General features: G+C 33.5%; 1 protein-coding gene across 2 annotated transcripts in view; it reads right to left on the reverse strand.

Moving 5' to 3' along the window:
• Positions 1 to 346: 346 nt before the first annotated feature.
• ANTXR2 (ANTXR cell adhesion molecule 2) overlaps positions 347 to 18,582 on the reverse strand; it is a 159,280-nt gene continuing 141,044 nt past the window's right edge. For both annotated transcript variants that reach the window (XM_077882636.1, XM_077882637.1), the window contains exon 17: positions 347 to 5,358. In XM_077882636.1, the coding sequence (XP_077738762.1) occupies positions 5,320 to 5,358 (39 nt within the window). In that variant the 3' untranslated portion in view covers positions 347 to 5,319. The remainder of the gene's footprint in view (positions 5,359 to 18,582) is intronic.

Consider the following 18,582-nt stretch of genomic DNA (forward strand, 5'->3'; position numbering starts at 1 on the left):
AATCCTCTCGTTCACATCAGAATTTCAACTGGCAAAAATTCTGTTTACAGGTGTCATCTGGTAGAACTAGTCAATCTTATTTTATGAGTTTTTCTTTCCCCAGTTACTTCCACAAATCAGATGGTGGAGTACAAAAGCATGGCTAGAGATTTACATTCGCTTCTAATTTAGCACATGATGTAACAATTTCCTTTTTCTATTATCTAAGACTTTGGAAGCTCTCTGTTCCTTTGTTTTGCATCTACATTGTTCAATCACCTTGCCTTTTGGGCATTACCTTTTGGATAATATATATATTCTACAAGATTAACTAATGTTCCTAAACAAATTGAGATCTACTTAAATGTACATATTAATAACGTTTACAATTTATTTTGGATTAACCACTGACATTTACAATCTTGCAAATACAATTCACCCAAAACATAACTTTATAGCAATTAAGGAGACAACGTTAAGCATCCTTTTTAAATTCTTAGTTCCATAGTTTTCTCCTACAACAAAACAATGGTAATTTTGTCAAAGTTTAGCAATTCTAATATACTGCATATCCTAAGTATTATTCAAATTAGTGAGTAAAATGTTTTCCATTTAATACTTCCTATGGGGAACATAGCAGTTATTGTCAATTAAGATTGTTTTCCAATTTTCACTAAGGAAAGAAAAGCTTAATAATGTAACTTTCTGCAGTGTAAAAAGTACATCATTAAAATCGGTACCATAAATATATTGTAACAATGTCTATACGTATTTAAATATGCCTTTGAGAACTTGGTATGACTGTAAAGTCAGAGTAAAATACACATAGATATACTTCCCAATATTTTTTACTCGTTTCAAAGATTTCATCAAATATAAATTTTATTATCAGTTGCCTCTTTGACAAATTCTAATTGTAATAAATTAACTGAGAAATTACTCTATTATGGACAATTATAAAATTATGTACTATGGTTCAATGTCTTTTTGGTAACTAAATGGCAGTTTACGGAGCTAATATTGCTGTGCTCTCCAAATGAGGCCAGTCATTAAAAATATGAAATACATAAATACTAAAACTTCCAATATGACTATATTCACAGAAATATTGTCCATGCTGGAAGGACCTTGAGACATCTCCTGTCCATCTCTAGTCTATGGTTGAGAAGCTCATCAGTTCAATTTCAGCAAGTTAGTTGTGGCGAGCTCTATGGGCTAAGCCATTCATCACCCGTTTCCTAAGCGAAGATGATGTGTAGCATGTCATACTGACTCTCTCTCAAACACATACATTACCTTAATATAGGTCTTGTAAAGTAATCTAAATAAGCACATTTTAATATAAACTTGCATGTTCTACTGTGTAGGTTTTTTTATCATCGTTTTCTTTTGGCAGAACCGCACAAAAATATATTTTAGAAAAAAACAGCCCAGGGTTTGCTGCATTATGAGTTCTCACGATTATTTTCCTTTGCTTAATTTGACTGAATTATACCCTAGAAAGTGTAGGAATATACCGAAATTGAAGTGTTCTTAGAAATATGCCATAGAAATTCTCCAAGAAAAATATTAATCTAACCCCAAAACTAGAATACATGGCTGTACTCAACTTCATTATCAGCGAATAGACATTGTCTAGCCTCATCTGTCTTTCTTTTCTTAAATATATGACAGATACACCACTTATTCTGATTCTACATTATATATTTCCTTTCATATTTAAAGAATGTATATATTTCTCTCCTGAATTACATACCCACCAAATTTTTTTTTAGTCATATAACACTAATAAACTTCCTAAAGTAGAGCTGTCCGAAACCTAGTAAACGTGACAGGCTTTGTCATAGAAGAGGGTTACAGTGCTTTACAATGCTTATAAATGTGACCTAATTATATTTTGTTCTCTTAAATTCAAAGATGATGTATAGAAACTGATGAATCAAAACATGTTTTAGATACCTTTTGGCCATAATATAGACAGTGTTTTTAGAAATAAATTAATAAATTGCTTCTGAGCAGTAAACAATGGTCAGTGATATTTAGATAATAAAGTTATTAACTTCAGAGACACCCAGATCTTATATCCAGTAAGGATTTATTAGAAAAACAAATATTAAATAATTTATGATTTAAAATGTTTCAAATAAAGATCTGAGGGAGAATATAATCAAATCATTTCTCAAACAATTTGAAATATAGAAGGCTTAAGCCTTCTGTATTTCTGCCAAAATAAGAATTATCTATAGGTGACAGATGCTGCTCCCTACTTAATGGAGGGTCTCAATTTTTACTCTGCATCTCATTGGGAAGGAAATATAAATTTTTAAAATAGAATTAACTTGGGGAAAGGCATCAGTGCTGCAACTCTTAGCACCAAATGTTTTTTCTTGGAGCACCAAATGCTTTAAGGAAAACATTCCAAGTATCAAAGTTTTCAGATAGATAAATATTTATGGATCAAATCCATAAAGAACAGACATTGTTATGAAATATATATAGATGCCTTCAAAACTTTCTTTCCAGGCAGAGTAGACACATAAGTTAGGAATCATTTCCCACTTAATTGTTGTTGCAACCTTATGCAACACAAATGGATTATGGATAAAGACTTACTTGTTTATACATAGAAAGTAGATCTTGACTGACATTAGGTCCAAAAAATTAAATAGGAACTATTTCTCTCTATAAAATATTAAAAATGGTATTAAACTTATAGAAATGGCTTTTATTCTAACCTTCTATTTTCCTGTTTAGGAGATATAGAGGTTTTTTATTTAGTTCTTTGGTGAGTAAACAGCTCCCTTTCAAAGAAGATTCTTCTACATGCTAGATGGCAAAATGAGAGAAAAGAGCATAGATCTGGTTTCATGTCCTTAAGTGCAATGAAATTCCGTCTATCTTTGAACTTTATGAATGGTACTTTTTTAGTGTACATATAAACCGTTGCCTCTCCCTCTTCACTGAGAACTCTTCATAGTGGTATTAGAACTGGAAACCTATTTATGTTACAATCTACAGAAAGCTATTTTGTCTTCTAAAGACAGAAGTCTACTTTCATTGTTCATGTAGCAAAATACAAATGCCATGATAGTAGACAAATTCCAAGTGACTACCAAAGAAACAGCCTTAGCTTCTGTAGAATCTTTGGTGCTCTTAAATATCATTTATGGGTGTGCACAGACCAGAAAAGAAGCACCAAAATTTAAGAAGACAACAATAAGTGCTGTGCCAGATGCAAAGCTAGAACAAAGGTCTATGAGAAGAACTCATTGGGCGTATATCAGGCTTCCAAGTCACACTTGTAGACATGGATTTTTAATGCCAATAGTATCATTTGTGAACATTAAGCGACATCTTAGAACTGGGTATCATTCCGTCCTGAAACTAATCAGGACAATTATATATTTAGCCAAACAAAGCTTGAGTGTATGTGGGCTTACAATAAAATGGTAGCAGAGGCACAGGTAAAATTTTATTTCTGAGTATGCAGACACATGACTTTGGATCCAGCCAGCCAGTGACATAAATAAACTTGAGCAAAAGATTCAAGCTAGACAATATGCATATATATATATACAAATATATATATTTGTGTGTGTGAGTAAGGCTTCTTGGATCAGTGTCACAAATCTGGACACCAACCAACAGAATCACTCCCGTCCTCTGAAATTTCCATTAAGAGCACAATGGGGGTAATTACACTGGGATGTTCCAAATCGCTCTTTCCATCCTGTGCACTTACATGCCCGCCAAACATGAAACGTTCGCCTTCTCCCTTCCAATGTGATGGTTGTTGAACTTATTTTTAGTGTCATTTGATAAGCCTTTGTGCTCGCAGAGAGACATCCCACTGACCCAGCCACTGGTCATTGTCTATCCCAGTTCACATCAAAGCAGGCGCGCTTTGTCAGGTTTCGAGTCGAATATCCATTTCGCATCTGAAGTACAGTATCGAAAGTGACTAGATCATTTGAGCTTTTTTCTTCAGCTGCTGCCTCCTCCCTCCCCCATAGTGTTTCCACTCACGCTAACATAATTTGGCATCGTCGACGTGACACGATGGTGGGTTTTCTAAAGAATTATAATACATACATTTCGATGTTTTGAGGTGGCGGACCCTCCTGAAAATTTAATTTATAAATTGATGAGAGGAGGTCTTTTTCTTTCTCTACTGAATCATCACCAAGGTAAGAGTGCCCCTCAAAATCCAAGTAATGCGCATACAGTAATAGGTCATTCAATGTCAAAAGACATAAAAAAGATGAGCAAAATCTTCACAGGCTGCTGCTTGCTGTTGCCTTTAATTATATTAATTAAACTTTGAAATTTTCATGCAAAGAGAGTTGCTGGCTTGTGACGCTGAAGAGCCCTTGGAGACTTGGAGGAAGGAAAAACCCTGAGCAGAAGCTTTGTGGTTACTGCTTCCTTTAAATTAAAAGCAAAACTAAGTCCCGGTATGTTTACAGATATTAATGCTTTATGCACTACTACACCCTAAACATTGAGAGTGGGGATAAATCTACCATCCTAGGGATAAGTTCTCAAAGCACAAGTCCCTTAAACTCCACTTAAGATCCCTGGTTAGAGGCCGTCTTCCTATGGAATAATGCTCTATTAATTTTCTTCTTTTCCCAAGTGCATAGTGAAAGAAAGGTGTTTTCAAACACTAAAGGGCAAAATCTTGCTTGCTACCAATACCTTGAGGCGTCCTGTCTACATTTTGTCATGCGTGTGCACTTTTCAGTGTTAGAATGACAAGATTGCCCAGTCAGAGGCTTCCTGTAAGGCACACTGTGATAGGGACTTGGGAGGATTTTGTAATCTGACATAGTTATAAGGCAATGGACCTGTATCTGCTTGGCTGGTGGGAAATTTCATACCCTGCCTGTAGCTAACAATCTTGTGATGTGAAAACACAAGTGCCATGTCTCCTTGTAAAAGACTCCTCTCTCCATTACAGATCCATCACGGCCAGTTGTTCTATGGTCCCCGTTTTGATATCATCTTCATGCTGTTGCTTTTTCCTCCTCTCCACATTCCAACAAACTTGCTTATATAAAACATAGCATGTAGATTAACATTAGTCTTTATTTTCAATGTCATGAATCATGAGCTACCACTGGGTTTCATCAATTCTTGCGTAGATGGCAGAACAAGTATTTAAAAATGTTTGGTGCAAGCAAAGCAGAAGGCAGAGAAAACATTTCCTGACTGAGAAGAATAAAGCTGTTCTTCCAAAATCTTCTGAAATGTACTTATTACTATTTTTTTTTTCATTTGGTTGGAAATCAGCAGTGTGAAGATGTATCTTCATACCTCCTTGGTCTTCCTGCTTTCCTTTTACTGAGATGGAACTCGGGAGAAGTTTATGCACCGGCCCTAGAAAAGAAAAAAAAAAAATCAATATTGAAATATTAAAGCAATTATAAAAGCATAAGAATACCTAGTTTTACTACCACAATAATAAACAATTACTCAAGAACAGGTCAATGTTAAGATAAACCATGAAGTCATATTTATCCTCCTCAGATCAAAGCATGGTGGTTCATTCAGATCTTTTCCATACCAAGTTCATCTACAATGGTATGGTAAAATTAGAGTGCAAAAAAAGCTATGTAAAATAGAACTATGTTATTGCTATTTAAAGTACAGCATTACTATCTTAGCAATAAAAATATCAAAGCCAAACCCTATGTTTCCTTCTATAATGGATTTAAATGAAAGCACTCCTTTATGCAATCTGGTGCTTTTAAAACTGATATAAAACTGGTGCTTCTAAAATGCATACATGAGAAATGTACTTGAGAAGTATTAAGAGGCTGAGGATAAGGAGTCAGGGAGAAAGGGAAGAGATGCCATCTCTTTGTGATTCCATTTTATAATAGGCTTCTTTAAAAGACTTAGAAAAATAGTCCTCTGTTGTTGACCATTTCCCTGTGCACAACTACACATCATCATTACGTGTCCTCTCCAAATTGTAACTATTTATTTTCATTCCACATTTTCAAAGAGACTTTGGCATTCTAATTCCGTAGCACTTCAAGAAAAGCTAGGGAGACACATTGTTTCATATGTAATTGTAAATAATCCAAGAATTATTTGAAAACAAAGTTTTCAATTATTGGTAAAGGATCGCCTCTTTCCCTCTCCTTAGTATGACCCTGCTGATACCCTGTACCACACAAATCACATTCAGATTTCTCAACAGGCCAAAAGCTCACATACCACTTTCTAGTTTAGGGTAAGGATTATCATCTTATTGAGACTTTCCTATTTGTCATAATATGTGCTCTCTAACTTCAGATTTTAGAACTTCTCTTTATTTCTCTCTAAATGTGAATAATATGTTTGTTTTAAATATCAAATACAGGATAATATTAAAAAAGAACAACAAATATTGTTGGAGAAGAAAGACTGGAACACCAAAACAGGATTTTGGTCCATCTTCCTCTCAAAAATGTCTGCTAAATAAAAGTAGATATTTCAGAAATTAATGAAGAAGGAGAAAAGCCAAAAAGCAAACTAGTTTCCATTAACTTTTGGCTAAAGGCAGACACATTCACCAAATTATGTATCTTCTAAATAATTCTGGAGGCAACATTATTATTATAATTGTCAATTTTATTACTTACTTCATACCTGATATCTACAAATAATATCTGTGCAAAAGGGAGTTTGAGAAAAGCAGAGAGAAGATATGAGAATGAGGTTGAAATTCCATGGTAATGCAATGGTCTCAGGTCATGCACTCAGACTATATTTTTGTATTGTCTTGAACTTTCAAACAAGATCTTTAAAATGACTATTAAGTAAAAAGATGCTTTTCTCCAGATTAGCTAAGTATGACACCAAAAGCCATGGAAACATTAAAAATGTTATTTTTATTTCATATCCCCTTTCTAATTTTTCAAGGGGGAACAAGTAGGAAAAATGACATGATTAATAAATATTTGAACAGAGCAATAAAACAATGCTTCTAAGCCACAATAGTGTAACTATATATACAATAAGAAATAGATCTGACTACAATAGAATGAACATCAAAAATACTATCTTCTGAAGTCTTTTGAGAAACCAACAAATACATGAAGAATTTTATTATGGCAACAAGGATATGAATTAATTGCACCTCTTTGTTGTGTATTTAATGGACCAAAAAAGTAAAAATTTTCTCTCTTCTGCATAATTTTGAAAAAAAGTTATCATGAATCTCTACTTTTACTTGAGTGTCATCGCTAATTAACTAGATCTGGATAGAGGGCCTCTTCTCTGATCACTTTTGTTCTACACATCAGATTAATCTTAGTGACTCTGATTCATATACTTTAAGCAATTAGATAGTTTAAAAAAATGAGATTCATAGTTCACCTGAATTCTTAAAATCACTTCAATGCCTAAATTATGCCAGACCTAATTATTTTTCATTTCATTTGGCATCATTTAATTATAGACATAGAAACTCAAATGAAGAGGACCCTACTGATTTTAACTCTGAGGTCCTTATTTCCACTCTTCCAAAGTTTGGGATTAAATACTGATCATCAGCTGTCAAATGTCTAAAAAAAACTGTTAAATCAACATATCGTCCTGTGTTTTAACACACGTTCATTAACAAAAAAATAAAAATAAAAACAAATAACCTTTCCCCCTCCTAATCAAGGACTCGATATTTTTCACTTTTTATCAAGAGTTGATCATGTGGGGGTGTATTTTTATTTTATAGAACTCTAACAGATGGTAACCTGGAGGAGTTATGTTCAAGAGTTACTTTCTCTGTATATGTTTACATTACCCTGTTCTCCCAGTCAAGGGGCTCTTTCCCTCAAAATTCCCATAGCATTTCCACTATAGCCAAACCACATTATGTAGTAATTGTCTGCTTGAATATCTAAAAAGAAAGGTAACAGTGATTAAGTCTAAGGTTTCCACAGCCCAAGGTATGTAACGCAGCTTTGCCACTTGTTAACTGTGTGACTGTGGGCAACTCATTTATATCCTGTGTGCCTCAGTTTCCTGATCAGTACAATAAGAAATAAAAATCGGACCCATTCTTAGGACTGCTATAAAGATTGTATCAATTAATATGCAGAGGGCACTTAGAATACTACCTTGCACTTAGTAAACTCTCAATAAAAAATAGGTACCCATTATCCATACCTCCTCTACAATGTCATCGCAGTGTCTAACAGAGCAAACTGATAATAAATACTCACTTAGGAACAAATGGATGGATGATGAACATATAAATAAATAAATACATAATGACTAGACCTCAAAAATAGGAAGACAGAAGTGTAAGTTTGAAAGAGAAAAAGGATTACCAAGGAGAAAAATATAGCCATGGGAAAGGCTAGAAGAAAATAGAAACTGGAAGAGAACAGCCCTAAAGATGAAAGGATAAAAATGGAGTAATTAAGAAAAAAAGAAAACTATTGGCTAGAATAGGGAATTTTTATTCAGTACTCCACCAGAGGAGTATTATTCCTAGAGGAGTATTATTCCTAGAGGAATCTGCCAATTACTCTTACTCTTAGGGTAACCTCCAACAACCACTGTGCCAAAGTGTTTCAGCATTCCATGTTTCCATAGTTGAATCTGTTTACTTGTCTCTGGATTATATTCATTTAACATCCTGGTTGAGCCCATCCAAAGCAATTCTACTCAAGAGTACATGGGTATGACACAAACCAATGACCAAAATATCTTACAACCTAGTTAGCATTTTCATTCTTATGATACACAGCTCTAAGAGTTTCCATGAAATGCCTGTTCAAGCACTTGTTCAGGTCACAAACAGCAACGTAACTTTTAAAAATGCATGTGTGTGTGCTCACATGTGTACACACAGCCCATCTCAAGTGCTATGCATACTGGGATTGATTTACATAAAAATATAGGGAGCTCTTCAATTTTCATACCACATCAATCTTTCTAACCATTTCCCTAGTAGCTAGGACATATATTTCTCCATTCAATGTAACAGATTCATACCTCAGGCACTAATAATGGTAACTTTGGAATCATTTCTCTCCAGATCAGTTGGCAAAACTATCTTGAAGAGGTAAGTTCTAAGTGAAATGCTAGCCATCTAGTTCTCTAGGTTGAGTTTTCCACACAATGAAGTCCCTGAAGACCCCTGGGTTCTACAAGGTGCCTCGGGGGGTTACCGTGGCTGGTAAGGTACACTGGATGGGAATGAGCAGGCACAATGCAGCCTCTCAATGCTCATTTGGCTCAAAGAACACAATCTCACCTACCTTTAAAACTGTAATTCACTAAAAGATTTTGTTTATGTTTCCATTAAAAATGTATTTTGATAACTATTATTCAAGATATTCCTGCCTATGTTAAGGGCAGGTCACCAATAAACTATTTACATACCTGAACTTGGTTTCTTTACATACCTGAACTTAGAAGTGCCTTCCTACATCTAGATCTACGACACCATTTCCTCAACCTGTGGTCATATGAAGAGCCCAGATGACTTCTGGTCATATAAAGAATTTTTTATTTTGGAAAATTGCTACTGAGGACACAGATATTAAAGGATCAATTCTTAAGATTAAGTGCCAGCTAGAAAAAAGCTTGTCACTTCCGTTAAGTTTATGCACTTCCTTTATATTCTATAATGGCAGCCATGACTCAGCCCTTCTCTTTGTGATTTGGGTTTCAAAAAGCTCAGGCATATGATGTACTAGAAGTTTTGCTGCCCTTAGTGTTCACTTTCTGGTATAGCCCTATCTTGACTTCAGCCCATAATTATTTATTTTTTATTCTGAAATTTTATGATAGGTTTTTTTCTTTAGAAGTAGACCAGCTATAAGTAAATGTAAACTAATATACATACTTCTTTCTTAAATCTCAACTTTCTTATTTATGAAGGCTCCATATTCAGTTAAACCTTCAAAACCCCCCAACAAATAAATTATCTCAACTTCTACCTTATACAAAAAGATAATCTCAGGTCTACTTCCCTTCTTTGTTGCCTTTTCTTATTCTGATGGGACTTAATGAAGTACTCTGCAGACAGCTGATGTCAAATGAGGATTAATATGACTTAATCTGAGGTAACTTACATAATTAATATGAACTTGAAGTTTATACATGCAGGCATATTAAAACTATAATATTCTTCATAAAATCCCAGAAGTTCTCCTATAAGTAAATACCCTAAGTCTAAAGACTGCAAAACTTTACTTTGTTTTGGCTTCTAAAAAAAAATAAGTACAATACAATTCATTTTTTATAAACTTGAAATGTCTTAGCATACCAGCTCATCTCTTAGAGCAGAGCTCTGTGCAGAAGCTTTACTCCATTACCCACTTTCTCTCCACCTAAGAAGGAACAAAATGTACCCAGGATAAAACACAAATAAAATTTTGGTCGTAACAAAGTCTAAATTCACAATTGGAATCTGTCAGCTTTAGCTTCACTGAGGGACTTTCAGGCATTTAACAAGTATCTATTGGAGTAAGAAGTTCACTGATATTTCTCCAGAAATCCTTGTTGGCAATACCTTCCTTCTCTTGGGTCTCATCATAAGTAGAAATGGGAAATTGATGCTCAAAATAAAATTGCCTGGTGCTGTTACTACTTTGCACTTAACAAAATGAGAGATGAAAACAAGATAACAGTAGAAACTGATATATTTGCTGTTGGTTACGTATATAGACCACCAACTCTGCTGCAATCTTTGAAAACTGATTTCACCCATTCATTTTCACTGTAGCCAGGAACAGTAGTGTTAGCCAGAGCAAGTGCCATGTTTCCCATCTCTTGAGCATTAAAATTCTGCTGGCATTAACGTTAGTGAACTCCTTTACTAGCTATCTGCACAGGATATATTTCACTGCTATAACTGTTACAGTATTATGCTCACCTCATAAATATCCATTGACAAGCTGAAGCATACAACTGCACTTTAGTTTAGACTTTTCAAACACAGATAGCTGATTTATTTGTATCTCCATTTCTAAAAAGAATTTACTAAACCTTCATGTTTTGTGCAACTTTAAACAGTGATTCAAATTTCAAATTGTATACAAAGCACCCATGCATATAGAAACAAACACAAAACAATTCTAGAGGTCCAAGAAATCCTGCTTATCAGGTAAGAATGTCAACTTGAGGAAACAATAGGCTCTTTGGATGGAGATTTTCTGCAGCAACTGAAGATGCAAGACTGAAGAGAGGGCACAAACTATTATCTTTCTCTCTCATATATATGTGACAGAGATCTATCTATATATGAGATATAGAATATATATATGAGGTAATATATATATGAGATTATATATACACACACACACACATATATATATGAGATAATCTGTAGTATCCTCTGCTCAAACTAAAAGTGCAAGATTCTGAGCTGAAATATAAATTCCACATACTCTTTTGTAATGAAAGCTCAACCTATATATGCCCCATTTTACAGGAGAGACCACATACCACATGGATATTCAGTAGATGTCATGAAGTGAAGTGCTGAGTTTACTTGAGAAATTTACTTTCAAATGGTTTTTTTCCCCTTTTTATTCTATTATAGCATCTGCAAAATTTTAATGACTCTACACATACTGTTAACATTTACTTTGCAAATATTCAGTTCTCCCACTAGTTTTTCTTAAGATTCGGGAATATAGTTGGAAGCTAATAAAATATGCAATCCATACCTCATAATAATAATATATGAAATTGACCTTTCAAGATTATTACTTGTAAGATAGACAGACAGACATACAATTTTGGTAGTTTTCCAAAAACATTGTTGGCAGTTCCTTCTTGAGCCTCATGATGGATTGTAATGGGGAAAAGGTACCCAAAAGAATCATATATGTAAAATCAGAACTCTGTACATCCTTTTAGGTGGGAACATCATAAGTAGTGTAGAAATAATTTCCCTTTTCCTAATCTCGATTAGAGTACTAATTGTATCTTAAGTCTTAAATCAACAGTAAAAAAAAAAGAAAAAAGAAAAATCTACTTAAAAATATAACTTAAAGCTACAGAAAAACAGTATATAAATTCCATACATGCACAGTGTAGCATTATGGGTATATAACAAAAGACTGAAACAATCCAAATATCCATTAGTAATGGACAAGATGAGTAAACTATGAGATACAGATAGATAATGGAATACTTATATTTTCAAATGGAAATCAAAAGCTAGTATTTGCCTTAAAAATAAAAATAGTTATTAACAGGTGCAAGGTGGGAATGGAAAAGGATGTAAATGAGATCTTTGAATAGATCTTGTTATGTGCTATCAAATGCAATAATAACTATTTTACATTAAAAAATATTTAATAGAAAAGAAACTCCTACAAACTAAAACAGCCTTCACTATGAGCAAGTCAGAATGCTGCCCAAAACTGAGGACATGACAAAAAAGCTGAGAGAGACCCCTCATTATACACGAGGTTTTCCCTGAGAACAAAGAGATAGTCAACTGAAAGCTGGGAAGAAGTCAGGAAGGAAGAGAATTATTTCCCTCTCCAAAAGGACTTTCCCCAAGGGAAAGTAAACAGTTTGCTTTAGGTTTGGAGAATAAGAGAAATGAGAAAAATAATTCTGAGGGACCCAGGTCCTTTTACAATGATAAAGCAGCAGACTGATGAAACTTGGAAATAGGAGAACTGAGAAAAATCCCTCCAAGGTTCATGAGGCCTCTGACAATGCAAGGCATTGGTCAAAGGCTGGCGGCAGGAATTAAGATGGAAGCTTGTCTCTCAAGCTACAAAAGTGGCAGAAGGTGTGAGTGAGGAGATGGGATCCTAGCAGCTGGAGAGCAAAGAAAACCCCCCTGCAATCCAAAAATCTCACAGGTGGGCTGTATAGCAGAGAGAGAGAGAGAGAGAGCTCTGATGAAAAGAAATCCCTGACACTGCCCTCAAATGTTTAAAGCCAGTAGTGAACTAAAAATAACTAAGAAGGCAACAAACTGTGATCCAGCTCAGCTACAGATTGGCAACATGCCAGACGTAGTGATAAATGTTTCTACAGGTAAATATTATCTAGTCTCTATTTTTATGTACAATTCACAGCACAAAATAACAAATTGTGGTACACACACAGAAGCAGGAAAATATGGCCCATAATCAATGGGAAACAGTTAGTTTGGGTAAATCTGTAGTTAATAGATACAAACTTTAAAATAACTATGATAAAAATATTAGAAAGTCTAGTGAGAAAGATATAGGTAGCATGCATAAAAATATAGTAAATTTCAGGAGAAACTATAAATAATGAAATGGAAAAACTAGAGAGGAAAATGTAGTATCAGAATAATGTATTTTGGGACACCTGGGTGGTGCAGTCAGTTGAGCATCTGAACTCTTGATTTCAGCTCAGGTCATGATCTCAGTGTTGTGAGATCAAGCCCTGCATCAGTCTCCGCACTCAGCACAGTCTTAAGCTGATTGTGGAGCCTGTTTGAGGTTTTATCTCCCTCTACATCTGCCCCTTCCTCCCTCTGTGCATGCACTCTCTCTCAAATAAAACTTTTAAAAAATGTTTTAGATTAATGTAAACATAGATGACATAGTAGAAGAAAATCTCATTGAACTTGAAGGTAGCGGAATAGAAATTGTTCAAACTGAAAAAAAAAATAATTAAAGAGAATCTAAGACTTGGAGGACCATATCTAACAGCTTAATGAAAAATTGGTGTTCCAGAAGAAAAGGAGAAATAATGTAGAAGAAAACCTTGAAAAAGTAATGGCTGAGAACATCCTTAAATTGATGAAAGTTGTAAACCTACAGATCAAAGAAACTTAGTAACCCTCAAGCAGGATAAGTACACAGAAAACTGCATCAAGGAACATCTAATAAAAGTTATGAAAACCAAAGGATATCATAAAAACATACCTCTCTGTTCCTCCTACCTTCCCCAGAGATTATATATAGAGAAAACACAAGCAGGACAGCCAACTTTCCATCAGCAACAGTGAAGGACAAAACACAATGGAACTCCCCTCAAAATTCTAACTGGGGTTGAGGAACGGAAGTCAACCTAAATTTCCATATCCAGAGAAAATATCCATTAAGAATGTAGGTAAAATAATCTGCAAAATGTGGAAGGGGCTAAAGTGTATTATGCTAAGTGAAATAAGACAGAGAAAGGCAAATACCGTATGATTTCATTCATATGTGGAATTTTTTTTTTTTTTTCATATGTGGAATTTAAGAAACAAAACAGTTGAACACAGAGGAAGGGTGGGGGGGAGAGAAGGAGGCCAACCATAAGAGACCCTGAACTAGAGACAACAAACTGAGGGTTGATGAAGGGAAGGTGGTAGGCTAAATGGGTAATCTGTATTAAGGAGGGTACTTGTGATGAGGACCGGGTGTTGTATGTAAGTAATGAATCACTAAATTCTACACTTGAGACCAGCCTTACTATATATATTAACTAACTAGATTTTAAAAATTAAAAAGAAAAGATGTAGGCAAAGTAAAACCATTTAAGATATGCAAAACTTCACATAATTTTATCTACAATAGACCTCAACAATAACAAGTCCAAAAACTCTTGAAACCAAAGGATAAGACATTATATGGAAGCCTAGAGTTGTAGGAAGAAATAAGGAAACAGAGGAGTAAATATGTGAATAAACAGGAAGTACAAAAATACAAAAGAAATTAAATTTCTTTATTACAATACGATTACTTAAAGCAAAAATATGTTATTGAATTCCTAACATATGTAGGATTAAAATATATGACAATAAAAGCATACAAAGTTAGAGGAAATGGGGATCAAGTACTATAATGTTTATATATTGTTCTTAAACTACTATATTACTTGATAGCAAATTGTGAAAAGTTAAAAAAGTATATTTATCTCTAGAGCAATCACAAAAAATAGTAGAAAAATATAGTGAAGAAAGAGAACATGAAATGGATTACAAAAAAATTACTGTTAACCCAAAAGAGGGCAGAGGAGAAACAGAATAAAGAATGGACAGAACAAATAGAAACAAAACATATAGATGTAATAACTGGAAAGAAACCTAAACAAATGAATTGGATACACAACTACACTCAGAAAAAAATATTATTTCAAGTGACTAAACCAGTATTTGGCCTGTATATCAACAATAGAATATAATCCAGGATAAATAGAGCAGCAAAGAAATGTTTTATTTCATTCATTAAACTTCATTTTACTATTTTATTATTATTTTGTAGCTATTTATATAATAGATTAGAGCAAATAAGTACTTTAGTATTGTTAAGGCCAAGACTTTTCATGTAAGAGAAAGGTGATGCAAGTATAAATTTAAATATTCAGGAAAATTTCTTAATGCTAAGTTAGAATTGAAAATATACCATAAACTCATGATTTTTTCAAAACTATTGAATTTTCTAGCCTTATGTGCTGAAATGCTTAGAAGTAATGACAGCCCAATAATAATTAGCACCCCTAATATCCAAAATGTGTTCTCTAAATACCATTATCTAGTAAAAACATCTAGTGTCCTTTGGAGTTGAATAGTTTAATCCAGTTTTAAAACAGAAAATGTAAAAGATGAGTCTGGGAAAAAAAATTAAAAAAAGATGAGTCTGGGACATATTCTGCCAAAATAAAATAAATTTATGAAACATTAACATGAGCCATGTCAAAAATATGTAATAACTAACATGACGGATCAGGCATTTGCCACCTGCTTTTCTCTGATCTATATTGACATACCTGATGGTAGAACAATTGATGTGATGCACTAGAAAGTGCACAACACCACTTATGAATAATCCCTGCTAAAAGAAAAAAGGCAAATCTGAATCAGAGTAAGGGGGTACAAAGTAGCAGTATATATGAGTGTGTGTTGGGAGACCAGTGCTGGAGGAGTTGTAACTGTATAAAAAAAGTGTTCAAGGTAGCTCTTGAGCAGAGATTCAAAGGCAGTAGATGAAACAGTGACTACCCGGGGAAGGATAATCCTGTTAGAGAAACCAAGCACAAAGACCCTGGGATGAAAGCGTCTTTGGAATATCTATAGAGAAGCAATATAGGTGGCAGGTACAGACTGAGCAACAGAGAAACTGTTAGATGAGGTCAGAGATGAAGCAGAGACCCTATCATGCAAAGCCTTGTAAAGGGAACTATTACAAATCCTCCTTTTTAAAAGCAAAGTTACTAATTATACAAAGTTAACATCTGGATCCCTCTCATCTCTTTTACAGTAGATTGAGTTAAACTGTTAAATGAGTCACTTTTCAAAGTTCTTAAGAACTTTGTACCAAAATATCCTCCCTCCCCCTCTTACATACCCACAATTAACAGACAATATATCACAATAAAGAGCTCAAATTCTCACTATTATATCAAACAATGGCTAATTTAAAACTCAATCCATATTTGAATTACACATTTAGGAAATTTTTTTAAAAAAATCCAAATGAAAGCTATACTACACCACTATTATTTAATTACATGAGAAAGAGAATAAATTAATTTATTCAGTGTGGAAGAATGCTGCATGAAAATACTAATTTTCACTAGAGTATTTCTAGAGTTAAAATTTTATGTTACTATCACAGAGCAAAACTTTTACAAGTAATTTGCTTAATTTTTCCTAGAAATAAGGCATTGAGAAAGTCATTTGGCTTATCAAACTGCCTTTGGCACATTTAAGAGAAATCTCAAATACGTATTATATACATTAGCACTGAAAAACATTCACTGAGAGATTTTCCTAATGTATATGACTCTAGGGATGCAGTGATGTGTCTCTAGGTACCTTAAATTTCTGAGAATTAAATCCTCACTTTTGTGACCCTGAAATAGTATATGTTGTCCCACTTGAAAATTAATAACTAAAAATATGTTGATGATTTCAGCTTGCACTTGATTCAAACAAATTTTTATTAGCTCTATTTAGAAGAATTCACAGTTCTTTGGGTCATTTGTCAGATGGTTAAATTCTCAGCTAACATGAAACTAAGGATTTTTCAAAGAAAACCAATTACTGAAAACTTCACTTTAGGTTTTTAAATTGATAGTGTATGGATAATGTCAATTAAAGATACTTTATAGAAATGTACAGTTTTCAAAGCTTCACTGTGAAGGACAATTACAGATTACTCTCTTGAAGATTATAAACAAAAAAATTTTATGAAAAAATCTGCTTATCACTTTATCTGGAAAATCAGTTACTGTGAAACATTCTTCTTTTGCATGGCAAGTATTAAGTGAACTCATTCCTGGCATTCAGTCTTAATAAAAGACATATGTATATATTAAACTTTTGAGCAACAAATCTATGCTTTATTTATTTTTATCACATTTTGGAAAAACAATTTTAAACAGCTGAAGTTTTATATCTAATGAGAAGACATCCAAATCCCCAAAGTCAGGATTTAATTTTGCTTCTTAGAGACTAATATTTAGATGTATGATATGAAATGATATATGCCTTTCTATAACACATAAGTAATGTGGATTAAAATTCTTCACATTATACCTCTACATTCTAGACTGCCAGCACAGCAGCCAAATGACTACATTTATTGCTAAATTTATACCAAGGAGAACAAAACTTCAAGTGGCACCTTAAATTGTATATATTGAAATTAGGCTGATAAGAGCATGAAGTCTCCCTGCTTCTATGTGCTGACACTTTTCAAATATAGCCACAGGGATTTATATTGCAAAGGTAGATAGCACTGTAACCCGTGATGTCAATTCACAGATTAGTTACAATACAATGCATTTAATGGGAATCCCTTACTCATAGTTTGAAAAGAAGCTAAATAGGAATTAATTCTTCCTCTTACTCAATACAAGCATTCCTAGTCTAAATAACATACTGACTAACAAGTTAGACTGACTCTTGAAAGAACTGTAGAAATATTAAACCATCTCAGAGATATATCCAACATAATTTATATATAATATTATATATTATATATATATTATTATATTGTTATTGGTTATAATATATAATATTATATATATAATATATCCAACATAATCCAACATAATTTCCCAAAACAGAAAGAATAAACTTACAAAGTTTAAACATTTACACCCATTAAAAGCATACAGATGCATTCAAGTAAGTAAGCAAATATGACTTGATGTCATAGTGTTTCCAACTACTAATAACTTACTTGTGTGTAATAAATTACTTCTACATACAAAGGACAGTTTGCTTCTTGGTCCAGAGAACTCAAAAAAGCTGAAGATATGTACATTAAAGAGTCAAATAACAAAAAGTAATTGGTTTTGATTTTTAATCTCCATTTGACTGTCTATATGTAATTATTCAACATAAATCCCAGGACTAGAACCTGGAGTTTAGTCTATCTACAAATATTGGATCTAGTGTTTGCACAAAACAGATGATAGATGATAGATGGATAGATAGCTAGATAGCTAGATAAACAGATAGATAAGATATATAGATATACTAAAGTGAATATAGAGTCAATTTTCAGTTAGCTTAGAAAAATAAATTCTGATATTCTATGACAAAATGATTTTCTAAGCCAAAAATAATATTAGCCCAATATCTTATTCTACTACACAAAATAAAGACTCTGGATGATAGCAAAGTTTGTTCAGCATTACAACAGCCCTGCTAATTTATTTTTA

The sequence above is a fragment of the Canis aureus genome, chromosome 33 (genome assembly GCF_053574225.1).
Source record: "Canis aureus isolate CA01 chromosome 33, VMU_Caureus_v.1.0, whole genome shotgun sequence".
In the NCBI taxonomy this organism is placed as follows: domain Eukaryota; kingdom Metazoa; phylum Chordata; class Mammalia; order Carnivora; family Canidae; genus Canis; species Canis aureus.